Source organism: Vipera berus (genome assembly GCF_964194415.1).
Source record: "Vipera berus genome assembly, chromosome: 1".
Lineage (NCBI taxonomy): Eukaryota > Metazoa > Chordata > Lepidosauria > Squamata > Viperidae > Vipera > Vipera berus.
Genome location: NC_138202.1, coordinates 205,910,471 through 205,930,276, shown reverse-complemented (window position 1 = coordinate 205,930,276; position 19,806 = coordinate 205,910,471). Strand labels below are relative to the sequence as shown.

The window sequence follows — 19,806 nt, the reverse complement described above, 5'->3', positions numbered from 1 at the left end:
TCGCTTGCTTGTTCCCAACTTCCTGGATTCTTTCAGGAAGGATGCAAGAAGACCTAATTAATGTAGCCCTAATTATATATGTATACAAAAATAAATGTAATTTATTGCCAAAGAAGAAAGGCAAAATTTTGGAATGACACTTGATGTCTAAGTCAAAATCAGGACTGTTTTAAAATTACTATGCTGACCTGCAAAGGTTACTGTGATAGAAATGTTAGTCTAGCATAGCCTAAATGCCATTTGGGCATTTCATCAGTAATTAATACCACAGCTCTTGAATTATGAGATATGAGTTGTTCTACTTGTGTTCTGTTAACCTCCCTAAGGCAGGGCTTAACATACAAAAATACGTATTCTGGCACACAAATGAAATATTTTAGTGGGGGAAAGTGTGTTATGCGTTTATTGGGTGGCTGTTTATTGTAGCAAATGATTTACAGCCTGTTTGTACAATGTTTTACCATTTAAAACACATACGACATTTTTCCTAGAATGAAACACCTGAGATGCATGTGTGCGAAACAACATTTTATTAATATTCTACTAAAGTATGTATTCCCATTTGTAAGTTTTATAAAGTACCAATTTCAGCACTTTCATTTTTATTTAAGTCAACAAATTTTCTTTCTGTTAATATTTTTCTTATTGACAGTGTATTTACGATTAACCTTTTTTTAAAAAAAGGAGGGGGTACATGTAGCCATTTAGTTGCAAAATTATGCTTTCAGTCATTCTGAAGGCTTGAATAAAAATATGAGAAATGGATGATATTATAACTGCCCTTCAAAGGAATTTTGAGAAACTGCGTTAATTGAATTTTGGAACTGAAAATCTCAACAGCTGCCATTTCAAAGGGAGAGAAATACATATATTATTTTGTTCTTTGGTTAACCTCTGTTTCTGTACCATGTAACGAAGAAAAAGAGTTGGAAATCTGGATAAGGAAACGCAACATGGTTTTTTTATGTCACATTTGTTTTTAAATTGTTCCCGGTGTTACAAATCCTTACATTTATGCCCAAGATATAAAAAGGCAGTTTTAAAAAAATATTTTCTATGAAAATCAAAATCTATTCAGCAATATAGAACGGTGCCCAACTTCAATGTCTGTTCATTATTATTTAAACACATTTCCAGCTTTGTATCAGCTCATCATTTCTGTACTGCTTGATTCTGATACACCCTCACAACGCAAGGTTTCAGCCACATCTCTGCGGAAGATGGACATATTCTGTGTGAATCTGTAACCAAAGTGATTATAAACAGGTAAAATATCTTTCCAGTTGAATCATTTAGAATAATAATACAATCTGATACCTCAAACAAAAAAGTGATAGAATTCTTAAAAACAAAAATACAGATATCTGTTTGGCATCTATTATAAAACGATCAGAAATTACCAGTTACTGGCACTGGTATACCATATTTTTATACCAGCCAAGCCTATCTCAATTGTTTCCTGAACACCTTTAGCATCATGGTTTGACTTACAGTTTTTGTTTTAATAGGGTTTTAAGAATGGAAAATATATGTTATTTATATTTTTATTCTGCTTCCTGGGACAAGGTCCCTGGATAGCTCACAAAATAAAAGCACAACATAAAACGGAATTTTCTGGTGATCCAATACGGGTGAAACATTTTCTTTCTGTTCCTCAGACCACTTTTATTTGAGGATCTAAAAGACTGGGAGAACTGAAAGGGGTTATGAGAGAATGTGCTTTCTTGGGCGTAACGCTTATCTTTGGTGACACCTAGATTCAAATTACACTGATTCAATCGAATTCATATGATTGCTCCTTATGTATTTAATACATTTTCTCTCCATAACTAAAAACTAGACTTTGGTGTCATCAACCCTCTATTACACTGTGGGAAACAAATTTTCAACAGTTTAATGTTAGTGTAGCTTTCCAGGCAATATCTGTACCACTTCAAACCACCTAATATAGTAGGGCTGTATTACTATTATCCTTCTCATCTTTCCTATTACCTATTTCCTTAGCTTATGACTATAACTTTGTTATCTGTATATCATGATTTATGTTGATTGCTTTTATTAATATCCTATTATGATTTATGTTGGCTATTTAGTTTCCTAAGACTATCACTGAGTGTTGTGTCTTATGATTTATAATAATTGTATTTTATGATTATGATCATGATTTATCACTTGTTGCTTGTATGTACACTGAGAGCTTATGCACTGGAGACAAATTCCTTGTGTGTCCAATCACACTTGGGCAAATAAGAATTCTATTCTATTCTATTCTATTCTATTCTATTCTATTCTATTCTATTCTATTCTATTCTATTCTATTCTATTCTATTCTATTCTATTCTATTCTATTCCATTCCATTCCATTCCATTCCATTCCATTCCATTCCATTCCATTCCATTCCATTCCATTCCATTCCATTCCATTCTATTCTAGGTTGACTCAGCCTTCCATCCTTCCGAGGTAGGTAAAATGAGGACCCAGATTGTTGGGGGCAATAAGCTGACTTTGTAATAATGCCACTTGGGGGGGGGGGCGAAAGCCCTAATAAGCAGGCATATACATAGAATGAAGGCTATTGCTAAGCACATTGGTTTGTGCTTAAATTGTAAGCCGCCCTGAGTCTTCGGAGAAGGGCGGGATATAAATGGGATTAAAATAAAAATAAAATAAATATTCTATTCTATTCTATTCTATTCTATTCTATTTCTATTCTATTCTATTCTATTCTATTCTATTCTATTCTATTCTATTCTATTCTATTCTATTCTATTCTATTCTATTCTATTCTATTCTATTCTATTCTATTCTATTCTATTCTATTCCTATTCTAGGTGTAGACACCCAGGTGGTCTCCAGATGTTTTGAGCTACATCCTTCATATGTTTGAGATACCATGGTCAACGGTCAAAGATTATTCCTCTGTTCTTCTGGTGGGCCCTGGATTGGGGTAAATTAACTTCGAAAGAGAATGAAATATTTTATCAAAGTAACATTGCTTGTAAAAAAGAGAGTTACTTCCAGATGATCACTCATCTTATAAGCGACTTCTTATATTACCTGCTGAGTGCCAATGCGGTTAATCTTTTTGATATTATCACTTGCATTAAAATATTATGAGAACAGCAAAAATAGGCCATATCACTTCTGGGAAGTTGCTTTACAGAAAAGTGTTGAAGACATTCAGAATAATAATATATATGTAATATGAAAGAATGAGAAATCACATGGGGATTACTTTTTTTAAATGTAATGTATTTCCCACATGCATGTCCTGTAGAATAAAAAGAGATGTCCATATTCTGAATCAAGTCTCTAGGTAAAGTGACTGGACCAATGAAATGAGATACTGATAGAGATCTCATAGTGGATGAATACTGGAATTGGGAAACGCACTTATTTTAAATAGTTGCATTCCTTTAGAAAGGAAAGTTATATAGTTTTGGGGGTGGTCCTGGAGGGTCTCTAGGCTAACTTGCCACATGCCAACTCACCGTGGGACAATTCAACATTGTATTAATCATTTCATTCAGTTACTTTTAATATTGGTGACCATGTTTCCATCGAAATTATTGCAACTCTTGTATTTCTGGATTGACTTTATTATTATTGGCCATAGTTCTGTTGAAATTAATTTAGGTTTTGTATTTGTTGAAATGTCCTGTGATGAATTGTTCCACAGCAAGTTGTCTGTGGTAAGTTGTCGTATTCTGGCTCCTGGAGTGTTATAGGAGATCTTGGTGACCTTAAGGCAGGAATACCTACTTCCAGATTTGGCTAGTATATCAACTATTGTCTTCCCTGGATAGGGACTGCTTATCTGCCTTACTGAGGCTTATGTACTAGTAACCTCCTGCTATATTGATCTATGTGGGATTAACCTTTGAGTATGATTCAGAAGATGAAGCTGGTCTAGGCTTCTGACTATGCCCATGTACTTCCATACTGAAGCACCTTCAATGACTGCCAATGATTTACCGTACTTAGGCGAGCCATGGCTTTTTTTTTAATATATAAGGCTTCAGAGAACACCTGCCTCATTTCTTTCACTATCACAGACCTGGTCAATCACCAGACTCTGCTACAATTTCTCAGAATGTCAACTTGCAATTACTTGGAAGGCAGACCTTCTTGCTGGTAGTAGTGCCAGTTCTCTGGAATACAGCCCCCTCCCCCAAATTGTTGAGAAGCCTACATTCTTTTAAGTACAGGTAGTCCTTGAGTTGCAACTGTTTGAAGTTATGACAGACCCCTTAAAAGCTACTTATTACCCGATTTTACAGTTGCAATGGCCACAGCCCCTCATGGTTATGGGATTGCTGACCTTTATGGCTGTTTGCAGCATCCTGAGTCACGTGACCATGGGTTTATTTTTTGCAAGTTTCGGGGTTTACTTTTGGCTTCCAGCAAAACCTGCCCACTAGGTAAATGGATTTGCTTAATGACTGCTGCATTTGCTTAATGACTGCCACAAAATAATGCTGAAAAATTGAGTCTAGTCATATGATGACTTACAACTGCAATAATTTACAATTGTAATTATGGGCTGAATTACATTTGTAAGTTGAGGAGCACTTGTAGGTGCTGAAGACCTTTCCCCCTTCCTGAATTCATTTATATTGTTTCACAAGTATTTTAGGAATGATAAAGATGTATTAAATAGACTGAACAATGCCATTTTAGAAACAGCAGTATAGAAATATATATCCTCTTGAGGAAATGTTTCCCAGTTGTCCATGAAGCCCACGGGAACGGCTTCAGGCAGCCCCTTCTCAGGCTAACCAGCATCATATCATTTCTTCTGTGGAAGAAAGTAGCTGAAATCCTCCGCCCGCCCCAAACCGCAAGACAGTGCCTTAAGCTTTCCAAGAAAATGAAGAATATAAGTGCAATAAATAATAAAATATACCTTAATTTATAGCTTTTAACGCATGTTGTATAACCCCCCCAAATGAAAGTTAATGCATGTTAAATTTTATCATTTTAGCTTTAGATATTTGTTTGGCTTACCTGTCTCTGTTTTTTACCAGCAGGTTTTGCTCGACTCCTTCCATTAGGTTTCTAAAGCACTGATGAAGGAACTCTTGTTTTTCAGAAGGCTGGCTGTTTATCAAACTTGCCCTTAATTCACTGAAGTACTGACAAGACAATGGGCAAAATAATACAATAAAAATGACTGAATTTAGAGGATCAGTGATTGTCAAACTCTGACTACAAAGCAGTTCAGTTTGGGGAGAATGATTGCCTAATTTCTGCTGCCTTTCAAGATGATACTGTTCTACGGCGGGAAGTTGTCTCAAGATGATTTAATCCAACTTACGGCGCTGGGACATCCACACACATATTTTTCACCTATTAAGCCACATTAAAACAACAGCTTGAGAAAAATATGTAGGTCCCTTGTATCCCAGTGCCAACAGGGCAAAAAGGACAAGATTAATGGAACACAGCCCAGAAAATGCTAGTTGCATTTAAGTCATACAAAAATCAAAAGACACCAAGTCAGAGCCAGAATTTTAAAAGATGGTTTATATTACACATTAAATAATAGGAATAGCAGGAGCATTCTTTTTATTTGATACCGTATGTATTTATATCTAAGCACATATATAAGATCTGCTCATTCCTCATACAATCTCCCTGTGCAGTAGTTTGAGTTAAGAGAGAATGGCCCAAAGGGAGATTCGGAACCTGAATCTCCTCTGTACCAACCCAACAATAAAACCACTACAGCAGGGGTGCCTAACTCCAGGGCTAAGGCCCGGTACCAGGTTAGTGAAACCATTCCCCCCCCCCCCCGCCCCCTGGTTTGCAGAACTGGAAAGGTTTAGGACTGCTGTACTACAGAGGAAATTTTAGCACTTCTATAATTTCATTTTATCCCCTGGCATTAATGACTTCTTGTAATAGTATTAAGTTATTTAAAAAGAGCAATGATTTACTAATGCAAATCCAGAAATAGTATCCTAGAATATTTCTAGATTAGAAATTTTGAAAATTAACACATGTGGTGTAATAGCAATAACAACTCTGAAAACCAAGGACATCGTCAACATGGTGTCCTCCAGTTGAACATAAATTTCCATAATTTAAAGTCAGCAATGTAAATGGAAAGGTTCATTACAAAATCTACTGCAGTTCCCCCATGTCACTGCACATTTTCCAGAAAGAAATCAAGCAATGTACTTCCACAAAAATGCCACTGGCTTGAGAAAGACATATCTCCAAATAGCATCTAATTTTGCAACAAAACTGAAATAAATTGGCTCCAGTTACCATACGGCTGACTTTTTAAGGAATCATAGCAGTGAATGTTACAAGCACAAAGCATATTTGTTACTGGTTGTCACCTATATCTTCAATAAATAGATTATTTTAAAATCCTCCAGCCCCACACTGCATTCTTAAACCAGGCAAGCTCAGAATCTGCCCAGGATTTGTAGATAAATAATGCCACGCAGATACATTTTACAATGAACCAGTTCCATGATCATTAGAATGCAATGTTGTTCCAGAAGAAGGAAAATTATGCTAGTCTCATATTTCTTACTATTCATGATTGCACAGCTATATTTCCTTGTGAAATATTTAATTCCTTCTTACACTAAAGCTGCTAAAATCAAAAACACATAATTAATATAGAGCCGGGCTAATATTTAATACTATAAATCAGAGACATTGGCTAAGCAAAAGTGTTGCCAAGAACAAGATTGGGAATGCATAAGACTACTTATTTCCACCTTTTATAATGATGCAGTGACTCAGGGCAGATAGAAAATGATTAGTTTTCCTCCCAAAGTAGGAAATATTGCTTCCATCTGTAAAGGATAATATTGTGATGTCATAAACTTTTTCTAAACACTGAATTTGCCCTTATTCCCTCTCAATCATTTTAAAAGAACTGCTTCTCGTATGGAGCTTGGATTTAAATCACAATAATACACCAAGAAGATGAATGACAGTGCTATTGGATATGGTTAAAATTGGATCCTTCAGCACAGGTGAATGATGAGACGGCGCTTCTATACTTGATATATTTTCTCCTTCTATTAGTTTCCTACCAGAGCTGGGATTTCAGTTTGAATTTTAATGTATGCGGCTGCTGCTAATCTTAGTGTCTTATTTTTTCCCAGCACCATCTTATTGTATAGACAATTCATTCTCCAAAGCAGTAATGCACTGCCACTTGTGACTGCCCAGGAGATAAATAGATTTGGAATAAAGTCAGAACTTGCATTGAAGTATGGAGAACACTCTAGGTCAATATCATCAGAAACAATCCCTTAGCATCCACTGCAAGCTTGTACATGTGCAGAATAGCTGATATTGTATTGTACTGTACTGAAAGAAGCAGGTTTCTTTCTGGTATCCAACTTCAGCTTGAAGTCCCGACACCAAAGGCAACCCTTGCAAAACTCAATGATATGAAAAATGCTGGAGTCATCAAGACAGAATATCAATGGCTGGAAAAAAACTCCCAAAGGTTTTAATAGTAACTTGGAAACTTCAGAATTTTTGTTTTCTTTTCTCTGAGAGACTCAGGGTGCAGGGATTTGATTGAATACAGGACAGCATGATGAAGCATTTTGAAAAACACTCATTACATAAAGGTAAAGGTAAAGGTTCCCCCGCACATGCGTGCTAGTCGTTTCCGACTCTAGGGGCCGGTGCTCATCTCCGTTTCAAAGCCGAAGAGCCAGCGCTTGTCCGAGGACATCTCTGTGGTCATGTGGCCGGCATGACTAGACGCCAAAGGCGCACGGAGCGCTGTTACCTTCCCACCGTAGTGGTCCCTATTTTTCTACTTGCATTTTTACGTGCTTTCGAACTGCTAGGTTGGCAGAAGCTGGGACGAGTAACAGGCGCCCAGTCTGTTACGCGGCACTCGGGATTCAACCCGCCAAACTGCCGACCCTCTGATCGACAAACTCAGAGTCCTCTAACCCACTGAGCCACCGCGTCATTACATAGGAGGGTCTAAACTATCCCTGTTGTGATTCAGGGTCAGCCTGTGGGTTCGGCAGTTGGGTCGGACGACTCAGAGGAGGAGGGGGGTGTTGAAGAGCTTGCTGATGAGAGCCCTCAGCCAGGCCCCTCCCACCTGGTCACGACGCAGACCCAGCTGTGTGAGCCTGACAGCGTGGATGAAGATGACCCACAGCTGGCCCTGTTCAAGGACGCCTGACGCAGGAGGCAGTCAATCAGGAGTAAACAGAGGAAGGCAATGGGGCACCTCGGAAGGAGGCAGAGAGAAGCCACGCCCTGAACTGTATAAAAGGGGAATGCGTGGGAGGGCTGGTTTGCTGAAGGCAACTGCTTGAATAGCTCCTGTTTCATGGTTTGTGTCGTGTTCTGTTTGCTTTTGTATCCATAAATTTGGCAGGCTTAGTTCCAGCCTCTTGCCTTCTTGTAAAAGGGGTTGTCCCTGCCTTTTCTGCAGGGCCGGTAGCAGGCTGGTACAGAACAATCCCCAGGACAGTAACCAAATGAACTATATCACAGGTTTAAGACAAATACATACCCAACATCAAAACAAGTTTATGTGTACATTAAGTATAGAGTGAGCCAGCTTGTTCCATAAAGATAAAGGAAAGGACACTTATTTGCAAGGTAGAAGAGTAAATGAGGAGGCTGCTCTGAGTATGTGAGATCATTTCCAATCTTACGGAACTACTCAATAATCAATATGAAACATTTAAGAGAAAATATTGTGTAATACTGATCAAGCCAGCAGTGTGCTGCAGCTGCCAAAAAAGCCAACACAGTGCTAGGCTGCATTAACAGAGGGATAGAATCAAGATCAAGTGAAGTACTAATACCACTTTACAATGCTTTGGTAAGGCCACACCTGGAATACTGCATCCAGTTTTGGTCACCACGATGTAAAAAAGATGTCGAGACTCTAGAAAGGGTACAGAGAAGAGCAACCAAGATGATTAGGGGGCTGGAGGCTAAAACATATAGGGAACGGTTGCTGGAATTGGGTATGTGTAGTTTAATGAAGAGAAGGGTGAGGGGTGACATGATAGCAGTGTTCCAATATCTCAGGGGCTGCCACAAAGAAGAGGGAGTCAAGCTATTCTCCAAAGCACCTGAAAGCAGGACAAGAAGCAACGGATGGAAACTAGTCAAGGAGAGAAGCAACCTAGAACTAAGGAGAAACTTCCTGACAGTTAGAACAATTAACCAGTGGAACAACCTGCCTCCAGAGGTGGTGAATGCTCCAACACTGGAGGTTTTTAAGAAGAGACTGGACAGCCATTTGCCTGAAATGGTATAGGGTTTCCTGCCTGAGCAGGGGGTTGGACTAGATGACCTCCAAGGTCCCTTTCAACTTTACATTATTATTATTATTATTAACTATGGCAGGGATCACAATTCCATAACCTAACACTATATGAAAGCATGGGCTGATAGCCAAGTTGCTCCTTTAGAGGACGATATCAAATTACAAATGATAATTTCTTAAGAAAAATATGCTTTCAATCCCGAAGATCAAACTTTCCAGCCAGGTCATAATAAATTCAAATGGCTGCTAACCAATCATCTATATAGTTCCTCTTTTAATTCTTGCTTATCACAAGTAATTGATTTGTATTATTGGATTTTTCTTCTACCACTGCGGAAGAAAAAGACTGTGCTGAGATGCAACATACAACATCTCAGCTTTAGGAGTTCTCAACGGAACTGTTGATTACCCTCTTTTATTCTACATAATAACAAGCACTAGACTGAAGCAATCTGAGTTAGATCCTATCTGACTTCCACTCAAATTTAGGACTGAAACTTTCCAATGGATTATCTATTACTGGAGACGAATGAGGATGTGCACTCTCCCAGCAGCTCTTAATATAATGGAAATTTTGGTGAGCTCTCACAATAATAATAGAAATAACAGCTTCAAAATGCAGACAATGTCTTGCGATGTTCTGTATGTGTGGAAATAAACCAAGTCTCATGATACTCATCTTAGACAAATCATGTATATTTATCTCATATTTAAGGAAGGCAATCGATTCAACAGCTTTTGCAATCAGAACAGGGCAACGAGTTCAAGTTTACACTCTTTGAGCATTTCCATTCAAATTCCCTTAAAAGGGGATAAAGAATTCAGTTTCTTTTAGCAGAATCCAGTGCTAAGTCCACAAATAGACATGTGCCATTTATAGCTATGGGATACTTACTTTTCCATTGAGAAGTATGAGACCCAAGAGTGGTCTTGATACAGACCACTGATTTCTACAATCCTCAAAAATTATAGTGTTCATAAGGATAGACATCATCTGGAAGAAAGAAAATATTTTTTTCAGAAAAAGGTATGTGCCAAAATATTCAGTATGCTCATTATACATCTTTGACTACAGTTCTGGAATTTTTATTTAGTATGAGGCTTAAAAAACAGACAGCAAAGCTCTTCTGGAATTTACAAAATATTAAAGAGAGAACGCATAGACAAGGATTTGTAAAAAAAAAAAGATTATTCCTAAATCAGTCAGTAATCAATTTTTGTTACCCTTCGGATAAATATTGCACAGCCTATTAAGAAATACCTGATCAATTCTGGTCAGGATGTAGCTAAAGATTTTGAAGATACTTTTATCATTCTCCATAATTTGTTCTGAAATCTTAAACGCCTGCCTCTGGAAACAGTTCAGAATAAACAAGCAAAAACCCGGAACGCTCACACTGTCAGCACAGTATCCTTAGCACAAACAGCAGATAATGCTTAATCAGGTTTAGAGTATTACACTTATAAAATCTGTCCATTAAGCTGTAACATACTTCTGTTATAAATAAAGCATCCAACCCAATATCAAACACAAAGAAAATGTGGAAAAACCTTAAATTATTTTTCCAAGGCCAAGAAGTAACAGTGAACTGAGTCCCTAGAGAACCAACCACACACTGCAAGCCAGACTGTAATAACTGCCCAAGAATAAGTCAAACAACATGTTTCACTAAATGAAAAGAGATATTCGGAGCCCTGCAAATCACTCAGAACAAGGAAATTATCAAAGATTACTTGAAACTTCAGCACAAAAAGTACACTGTAGAATAAAATCAAGGCTTCACTTTATTGCTGCTGGAACATGTGGAGAGCGAGCCATAATCTTAAGCCTGCAGCTTTTATATATAAAAAAGTGACACAATGGATCACGTATGCAGTATGCTAAAATGCCTTCTCTATATACATGCCCCAATATTAAAATAATTTTTAAAATCTGCCTATGGGGAAATAAAGACACTTGTACATTATTTTGATATCAAATCTTCTAGTACTATAAGCTCAGATAAAAAACCCCCCAAAGAATATACTTCTCGTTGCTTTTAGATTGTATATGGGTCTCTGCTATTCCATCTATTAATTCATTCGTTGTGGTGATTACCTGGGAAAAAAATTGGGAACATCTCTGACTAATTCCTATTGTAAAACCACAATACCTTTAAATAGGATATTTCTCCCCAGCAATAATTCATTTATTTTATTTTATTTTTAATTCCATTTATATCCCACCCTTCTCCGAAGACTCAGGGCGGCTTACAAGCTTAGCAGTAGCCTTCATTCTATGTATATGCCTGCTTATTAGGGCTTTCACACACCCCCAAGCGGCATTATTACAAAGTCAGCTTAATTGCCCCCAACAATCTGGGTCATTTTACCTACCTCGGAAGGATGGAAGGCTGAGTCAACCTTGAGCCTGGTGGGACTCGAACCTGCACTAATTTGTTTAAATCAGTTCTTTACTTGGGAACATAGGTGTAACAGTCTCAGATTTTGGCTACAAATAGGACATCTTTGGCTTGTTGAACTTCAACAACATGCTTAGGACATTGTGGCAAAAGCCTTGTAGATTGTAGATACTGGGGAAAGTAATTCCATTTTAGCTGAGGTGGAAAGTCTGAAAACTGAGATGATGCTGTGGCGTGGGGGCGTGGGGCGAAGAGAGAAAATGATGAATTCTTTTCCAGTAAGCCATTTCCTGAAGAGGGCAGCTGGTAGACCAGCTCCAGAAATCCATTGCTTTATCTAGCCAACTTCTCTCTGGGTTCCCGCAATTCAGCTCTGCTAAGAATCAAGGTTCCTTTCCACTTGCTATAAACATCTTCAGCCAGCCCAGGTAACAAACTACTCCTAACCTGAGGTAGGAGAAACAAAACGAACCTGCAGACCTTTGTCTGCCACGTATTCTTTTTAAATCCCACACAAATGCATATCAGAAAGCCTTGAATCATCACAATTTATATGGCACCCTGCTCTCATCAGAACCAATGAAACAGGAAATAGTGAGGGAGATGTTGGAATCCTAATACTTGTATGAGAAGAAAGAAAGAAAGAAAGAAAGAAAGAAAGAAAGAAAGAAAGAAAGAAAGAAAGAAAGAAAGAAAGAAAGAAAGAAAGAAAGAAAGAAAGAAAGAAAGAAAGAAAGAATACAAACCACATAAACCCCCTGGGCATTATTGTGGGGAAATTATCTTGGCCTCTTTATTTTAGTTTCAGTGGAACAAAGCTAATTCCACTGGAACCTGAAGATTTCCAGATGAAGAAAATTTAAGATTTCTTTTCTTCCATGATTCCAATTTACCCTTCTAGCTGAAGTCCCATATGTATGGTATTTTCCTCCAATAGTGGACCACTGAAAAGTGCAAAGGGGTTGGACTAGATGACTTTGAAGACCTCTTCCAAATGTATGAATCCATTTCTGTTGGAACCTGTTTGCTCATGAAAATCAGAACAAGTCTTCAAAGACCTACCTGAGGAAAGGAAAGTTACTGGTGCTTATTTTTCAGCACAAATGGGAGGGATTAAGAATTCAACAATTGCGGCTTGTGTTTATCACTGTCTGCATAGAGTATTGGCCAATTTCATTGTCTGGTTTGAAATCTGGATGGTGGCTTCTTAAACTGGCTTCATTTCCACCTGATCTTAGATAAGCAGTGTAAAGTTTGTCTCTGGTCTACAGAATTTAGAAGCTGCTTAGTGAAACAGAGTGCCTGTTTCATCCTACAATGTTTTACTGTTGTAAAATTTCAGGTCTAGGAAAGAATCACCACCATTTTCCAAAGATGTTGCTGTTACAGGAAAAAGAGCAGGTAACAGTAGGCAAGGCATCAATGGCTTGAATCTAAAGCAGATCCATAGTCTTCAAACTCTGCCACTGCTTTTTATATGGACTACTACCATCCATCTATGAAATAAAATGCCCACTCTTTATTACCCATGAGATGTTAATTGATTCTGAATGAATATCTGATTTTGTGTATCAGCATTTAATTTTGCCCATTTTCTGAAGCATCCAGTAATGTAATCTGCTTTGAAAGAAATATATAAACTTAAGAAGATACCATCATGTACAAGAATTATTTTGCTCCCCTTTATTATGAGCTTAATACAAAGTGCATAATAAATGTGAATTAAAAGATTGCTGCTGGCCTGTGATTTTGACAAGTTGATAACTAGCCAAGCTGAAATATAAACTGGTGTGGTTTTTTTAGCTCAGAGAAAATATTTAAAAAGAGATTAGCCAGGTGCTGACCCATTTACTTAAGACACCAGCCTCCAAAATAAAAGCAATATATAATTGCATAGAAGACTGTGTTGGAGATAAAGCAGAATGCATACAAAAAGTAAATATATGTATTTTACATAAATTAAGTAAACAAATTATTTCTATCTTTTATTTGAAAATATACCCAAGACGTATGTAATGTAATAATAACAATATTCAGAATAAAATAAAAATGTAGAATAGAAACCAGAATAGACATGAATACAGGGTAGATTACTGCTGTGAGTAAACATACACATCATAGTAACAGCAGAGTAATTTGTACGGCTAATAAATAGTCTAAATTCATTTCCATTGGAATCGTAATTTGAATTTACCAAGCCTGAATCAGAAATCTGTTTTGAACGTTCTTTATAAATAACATTGGAAAAAAAACCCAAGAAATAAAAACAAACTATTAAAGGACAAATGTGACTTTGGACTTTAGCTTAGCACATTTGATTTGTGCTTAGATTGTAAGCCGCCCTGAGTCTTCGGAGAAGGGCGGGATATAAATGGGATTAAAAAAAAAAGTGAGTTTTTAAGAGACAGGTTAGCATGGCTGCCTGGTGTATCATGGAGGATAGGCTATCCCACCAAGGGATGCCCCCTGAGAGGAAAAATGACAATCCAGATGTTGTAGCAGGCCCTTGTTTCAACTTCCTACTAGGTTCTAGGAAACTAATTAAATTGGAGACAAACCTGCAAATTCAGGAAAAAAAATTGCAATCAGTGGAGAACATGAACAAAATTAGGAAACAAATGAACCTTTTGCATGTGCATGTGCGTACAGGGTTAACGTGGAACATTTTAAACCTGAGTTAGCACTCTGATGTTGTTGCTATAAAAAAGGAGGAGGAGAAAGATGCCACTGTAGGCTGCTTTTCAATATACAAGGTAAGGGAGGTAATAACAGAGCTTCCTTTTGCTCCACTTAAGACCTTGGAGAGGGAGAGCACATGCCATGTCTAATTTTGAGTATAATATTTTATGAAGGTACCAACAAATTCAAAAGGATTCAGATGAAGGCAACCATGATAAAAGGTTTCTGAATAGTTCACAAGTCAAGAAAACCTGAAGGAAATGAAAAATTTGAATTTATTGCCTGTCTTTTTCATAGGTGAATGATCCAGAATTGAGCATTGCCCTCTGGATTGAACCCTGATGAAAGGTAGGTCTCTTTATTCCAGAAATAAAAGGTCAGTTTCTCTGGTAAAATAGACTGAAGCTTTCGATACTTGGCAGAGTTGAAATTAAACATGTTAGCAGAGTGTAAAAGGTAGCAGTTTCTTTTATATCACAACCAAGTAAATAGGGCAATACTCCTAGGGCAGCCTATTAACCTTATAGATTAATAGTCTGCACTAGGAATATTATCGTATTTACTTGGTTGCAATATAGGTTAATAGGCTGCATTTTATAATCCTTCCAGCCTAATCAGAGTACTGTATTTTTGATAATTTCTTACTGAATATAGAGGTTCTCATAATTCCTATCCACTATAATAAGGATGTAAAAGTATCTCAATGTGTCATCTTTTACAATTAGCAAAGAAGTTCAAGCTCATCACCCAAACTATCACTAGCTGAAACAGAAATAAAAGAAGAACAGCTCCTGCAAAGCAGATCCCCATATACTGATCCCCATAAGCAAACTTGTCAACGCTGCTAACATCGGATGTTCTTGCTTTGACAACATATGGAGATGCAGCCATTTTCCTTCTTATGTTTTACTCTTAGAGTTAGAATTAGATGATACTGGGGGGAAGAAGGAAGAATGTGTATGCGAGTTAGTTAGACATAACAATATTGTGGTAGTGTGAGAATCAAGTTTTTTTGAAATAAGAGATGATAAGAAATGGTGGGTTGGAGAACTGGAGGAAAACCCTGCATTTCAAACTAATTGGAGAATGTGATTTATGACTGTTAATTAGAGGAGGGAATTGTGCTTTGATACTATGTGTTCAGGGGAGGGGAATTCAGATTTTGGCTTCGACCATGTACATGCCGATGCTATGCTACTCGAATAAAGATTCTTTAAGGAAAACAATGCCTCGAAGTTCTTTGAAAAGTTTCATCTGTCGGAACCATGACACAAACCTCTGTCTCAGTAGCAGACCATATTTTTATCTGTTTGTTTGTTTGTTTGTTTATTTATTGCATTTAGAAACTACCCATTTTCCTCACTGAGTGACTCTGATATGGTTTGCAATTAGGCATCGCAGGATAATTTCCTCGAGATAGGCTGTTCACAAACAAGCCTAGGAAAACTCTATTAGGAGCTCAAAGGCCAGTTTGGATAGAGAACATATGATATAAATCAGTATGAGACAGTTCAATATGTTCAGCAGTCCATTCTTCAATTCCCTATTAGTATATATTAACAATTGCATCAATCACAAACTGCTGTGTATAGTTCCCACACATTGTTCATCACCGGGCAACCTTATTAAATCTATTGACACTGGTTGTGGGTGGTTGGAATTACATGCAGTCTAGTACCGGGTCAAAGTAGATTTTGAATAAGGCCCAAATTCAAGGACTTTTCTTGGAAAATTGGTTGAAAGAGACAGGTGTCATTAGCACCTCTACAACAAAAGAAAGTTATATACTACAGGGAATGTAAGCCCCAGTGGACACTGGGCTAATGCATAGCACTTCAGAAAACAGATGGGGGCTCTCATGATACAATGCCAGTGTGAGCATCTGATGACTCTTCTATGATCCTAGCAACCAAGCTTCATACCTGAATTCTATACACAGTAAATAAAAAGAAATATTTCACCTGTAGGCAAGTAACAATGGCTTCTGGCAAACATTTTCTGAAACAGATTAGTTTGGAATTGATCTGTCCCATTAGATGTAAGCTTCTTGAACAAATTAATGTCACTACATGGAATCATCATACACAATGTATGGAAACATCAAGGTACTGAAGCAAACACTTGGGTCATTAAATTTTTATTTTTTCCCCATAAATTCTTCACTCTTTTACATTTCAACATTTATTTCCGTTAATGAGGATCATACCTTTTATCAGAGAATCAAGAAGTAAGGCTTGTTTATTTCATCAATAATTTACTAAATTTTCCCCAATAATTTAAACAATGTTGATGCTGAAATTTCCTACATACAGGAAATATTTATTTAGGATAGGTAACAGATGATAGAAAAGTATCTGGATGTTTTGTGGAGAATTTGCAAAAAAAAAGTAGTTTGTCCAATACCTTTATAGAGGGGAAAAAATGACATTTTTACATAAAATGTGTAATTCTATACTCTATTGTTCTTCCTATTTTGCACTAGATCCTATTCAAAGAACCTTGGTCCTTGAAGCCTGACGTCTGTCCAGCTCAGAGCTAAAACATTTCTCTTCTAACCAATACAGGCCAAAAACAGAACAGAACAGAACAAAATCCTCCTAGCAGACTGAAGAAGATCGAATTTCAATCCCTGGCAACTAAAAAAAAAAAGGGGGGGGGAATCTCAGGGGTAAAGATATTCCTCTGCCTGAGGCTTTGGAAAGCTGTTGCGTGTGTCACAGACACTACTGGGCAAGATGGACCCAACAGAATGTACATATGGAACCATTATTTAATTTACCTTTAATACTCTGAGAAAAAGTCTCACTGTAACTTTTGTTTCATTCATTTGTTTCTAGGGTGTATGAAGATAAAACTGGTATTATACCCTGTATTGAGCTCTGGGAAGTCGGGGAGGGGAGAGGGGGAAGGGAGGGAGGTGTTGGGGAGGGTTGGGGAGAGGGGAGGGGGTTGGGAGGGGTTTTGCTTTGTTAAAAAAATGTATTGTAAAACTTTTCAATTAAAAAAAAGAAGATAAAACTGCTACTCTGTCTTGCATTACCTTGTATAATTGTAACTTGTCATATAAATAATGTCCTTTTTCCAAAGTGGAGAATATTTCATAGAGGATAGTCAAAAATTTTCAATGTAAACCTTGAGAAAAAACATTATGACATCTTGAAGTCAAACCAGCTGATAAGAGCTGATTTCAATCAATCAATCAATCAATCAAATTTATACACCACCCAACTCACTATTTAAATCACTGGTAGATTTACAATCAAAGAGAGCATAAAACAAATGAAAAATATACAAATATTGTTAAAAAGTGGGGAGGGAATGCTCAAGGAACCAGCCACTCCAAAGGCTGTGTACCACTCTTGGGCCCCCTCTGGGTAGTTGGCAGAGCCAGGTCTTAATGCTCTTCCAGAAGGCCAAAAGAGTGGGCACCTTATGTTCTGTAAACCACTTTAGATATAAGACGTCCTTATCTTAAGCAACACATTATTTATACACGGATATGCGGTAGTACATTGGAAGGTATTAGGAAACAATGAATTCAAAAAGAATTGAAATGCAGAAGGTTTAGAAAATGACAGACAGCTATTCTGCAGCAAGCAAATCTATCAATGGAGCATAGATAAGTAGAGGGGAAGAGAAAAAAAACCCCAATCACTATCAGTTTCTTTACTTTTCCCCCAAAATTAATGAAAGACCCTCTGGTTCAACAGTAGAATGGCTTAATGGTGGATTATTAGATTAAGGAAAGGAATGAGGACAAAGATAGGATGATGCTTAATTTTTGAAAAAGATGTTTCTCTCGTTGAATTGTGGTTTGATGTTAAGGCATAGAAACTGGAGACAAACTGTCACAAGGAAGTACAATAGAATTTAGTATATCTTTGAAGGACCTTTATCCTAAAAAAAAACCACAATTCCCAATTCTGTGAATTTACAAAATCTAGGGCAGTGATGGCGAACCTTTTAGAGTCCGAGTGCGCAAACTGCAACCCAAAAAGATGGTTTAAAAGTATGGTTTTAATTTAGGCTTAGGTATACTGAAAAGGACTGAGCTTGAAAAGGACATGGCTATCAGACTTCTCCCCAGCAGGCTAGACTGAAAGCAGACGAATATTAGAAATATTAATATTAGAAATTTAAGAATTTCTGATGTATTATAGAAAAGCTAAAATCCATTATGAAGGAATTCCAGTGATAGCTATATATCAAATGCATGTTTTATTTTTACTACACTGAATGGTTAAATTCTTGTTCCTGTTTCTCTTTGTTGTTGTTGTTAGCTGCGAAGTCGTGTCTGACCCATCATGACCCCATGGACAACATTCCTCCAGGCCTTCCTGTCCTCTACCATCTTCTGGAGTCCATTTAAGCTCACGCCTACTGCTTCAGTGGCTCCATCCAGCCACCTGTTTCTCTTATCTCATCTCTTATCTTTATGTAAAAGGTTGGAAGTGAAACTCTTTTGGATGGGATGAGCACTTCTCATATGTTTTCTTTTTAAATTTTTGGTAACAGCCAGTTCTGGTATCCATTTATTTGTTCTGTTTGTGTGAGAATTATCTCTGCTTATCACTCAGAGAAAGACTATGCATTTTGAACGCAGCAAGCCTAGCGTCTCTAATTAAAAGGATGAAAGACAAAGAGGTACGATTTACTAGAACGGCTCACACTATCCTGACTGAACAAAGTATATCAAGAGCAGGCAATCTTTTTTGGTCCTCAAATTACATAAGTCAATAGGTCAGAGTCTCACCGGGTCCCCATACATAGACACATACCCCTGCACTCTGGGTGCATACATGCACACAGGCTTTAACTTTAAACGATTGTATTCTTCCCACAATGCTATGTTCTTGAGGTTAAAGTGACTTTAATGTAACTGAGATGGCTTTTTCTACTGATATTATTATAGCCAGAAAAGAAAAGACACAACTGTAAAGTGTTTCTGGGAGTGTAAAGGGAATAGTGAGACTGGCTTTTGTGCAACTATGCAGAAAAGACTGCCCAAACCTGCCTGCCTCTGGAAGAGATGGGAAAACAATCAGTTCAGATATAAGGCAATTATAATTGCATTTCCCAATTATTTTCTTCCTTGATTCAGGAAGACATTCAGACAATAGCGCTCAGACTTAGTTATGTTTCTCAGTTTACATTATCAAATAATATATAATAGTTTTTCTTCGCTGATTAAAAAGCCAGTATTCTATCATCTCTTATGTTTTATTACAGCTACTACAGTATTGACAGCTGTCAAGCCTATGAAAGAGCTGACAAGGTATTAAGGCAAATGGCTGCCTTTAATCTGAAAGTAAATCCAACTGAAATGGGGAGACAGGAAACAGAAGTGTGACTTTCTTAAAAAAACGATAGCTATAATCCATCTGCTCCATGTCAAAATAAGTCTAGAGAGATAGAGCTTATAGTAAGACAAGACTCTC

The 19,806-nt window shown here is 37.3% G+C and overlaps 1 protein-coding gene across 1 annotated transcript in view; it reads right to left on the bottom strand.

The window, feature by feature from the left end:
* Window positions 1-521: 521 nt before the first annotated feature.
* RANBP17 (RAN binding protein 17) overlaps window positions 522-19,806 on the bottom strand; it is a gene marked incomplete at its 5' end in the record, with an annotated part of 216,120 nt that continues 196,835 nt past the window's right edge. Inside the window, 3 exons of the mRNA XM_081343844.1 lie at window positions 522-1,241; window positions 5,009-5,136; window positions 10,183-10,281. Coding sequence (XP_081199970.1) covers window positions 1,145-1,241; window positions 5,009-5,136; window positions 10,183-10,281 — 324 coding nt within the window. The 3' untranslated portion in view covers window positions 522-1,144. The remainder of the gene's footprint in view (window positions 1,242-5,008; window positions 5,137-10,182; window positions 10,282-19,806) is intronic.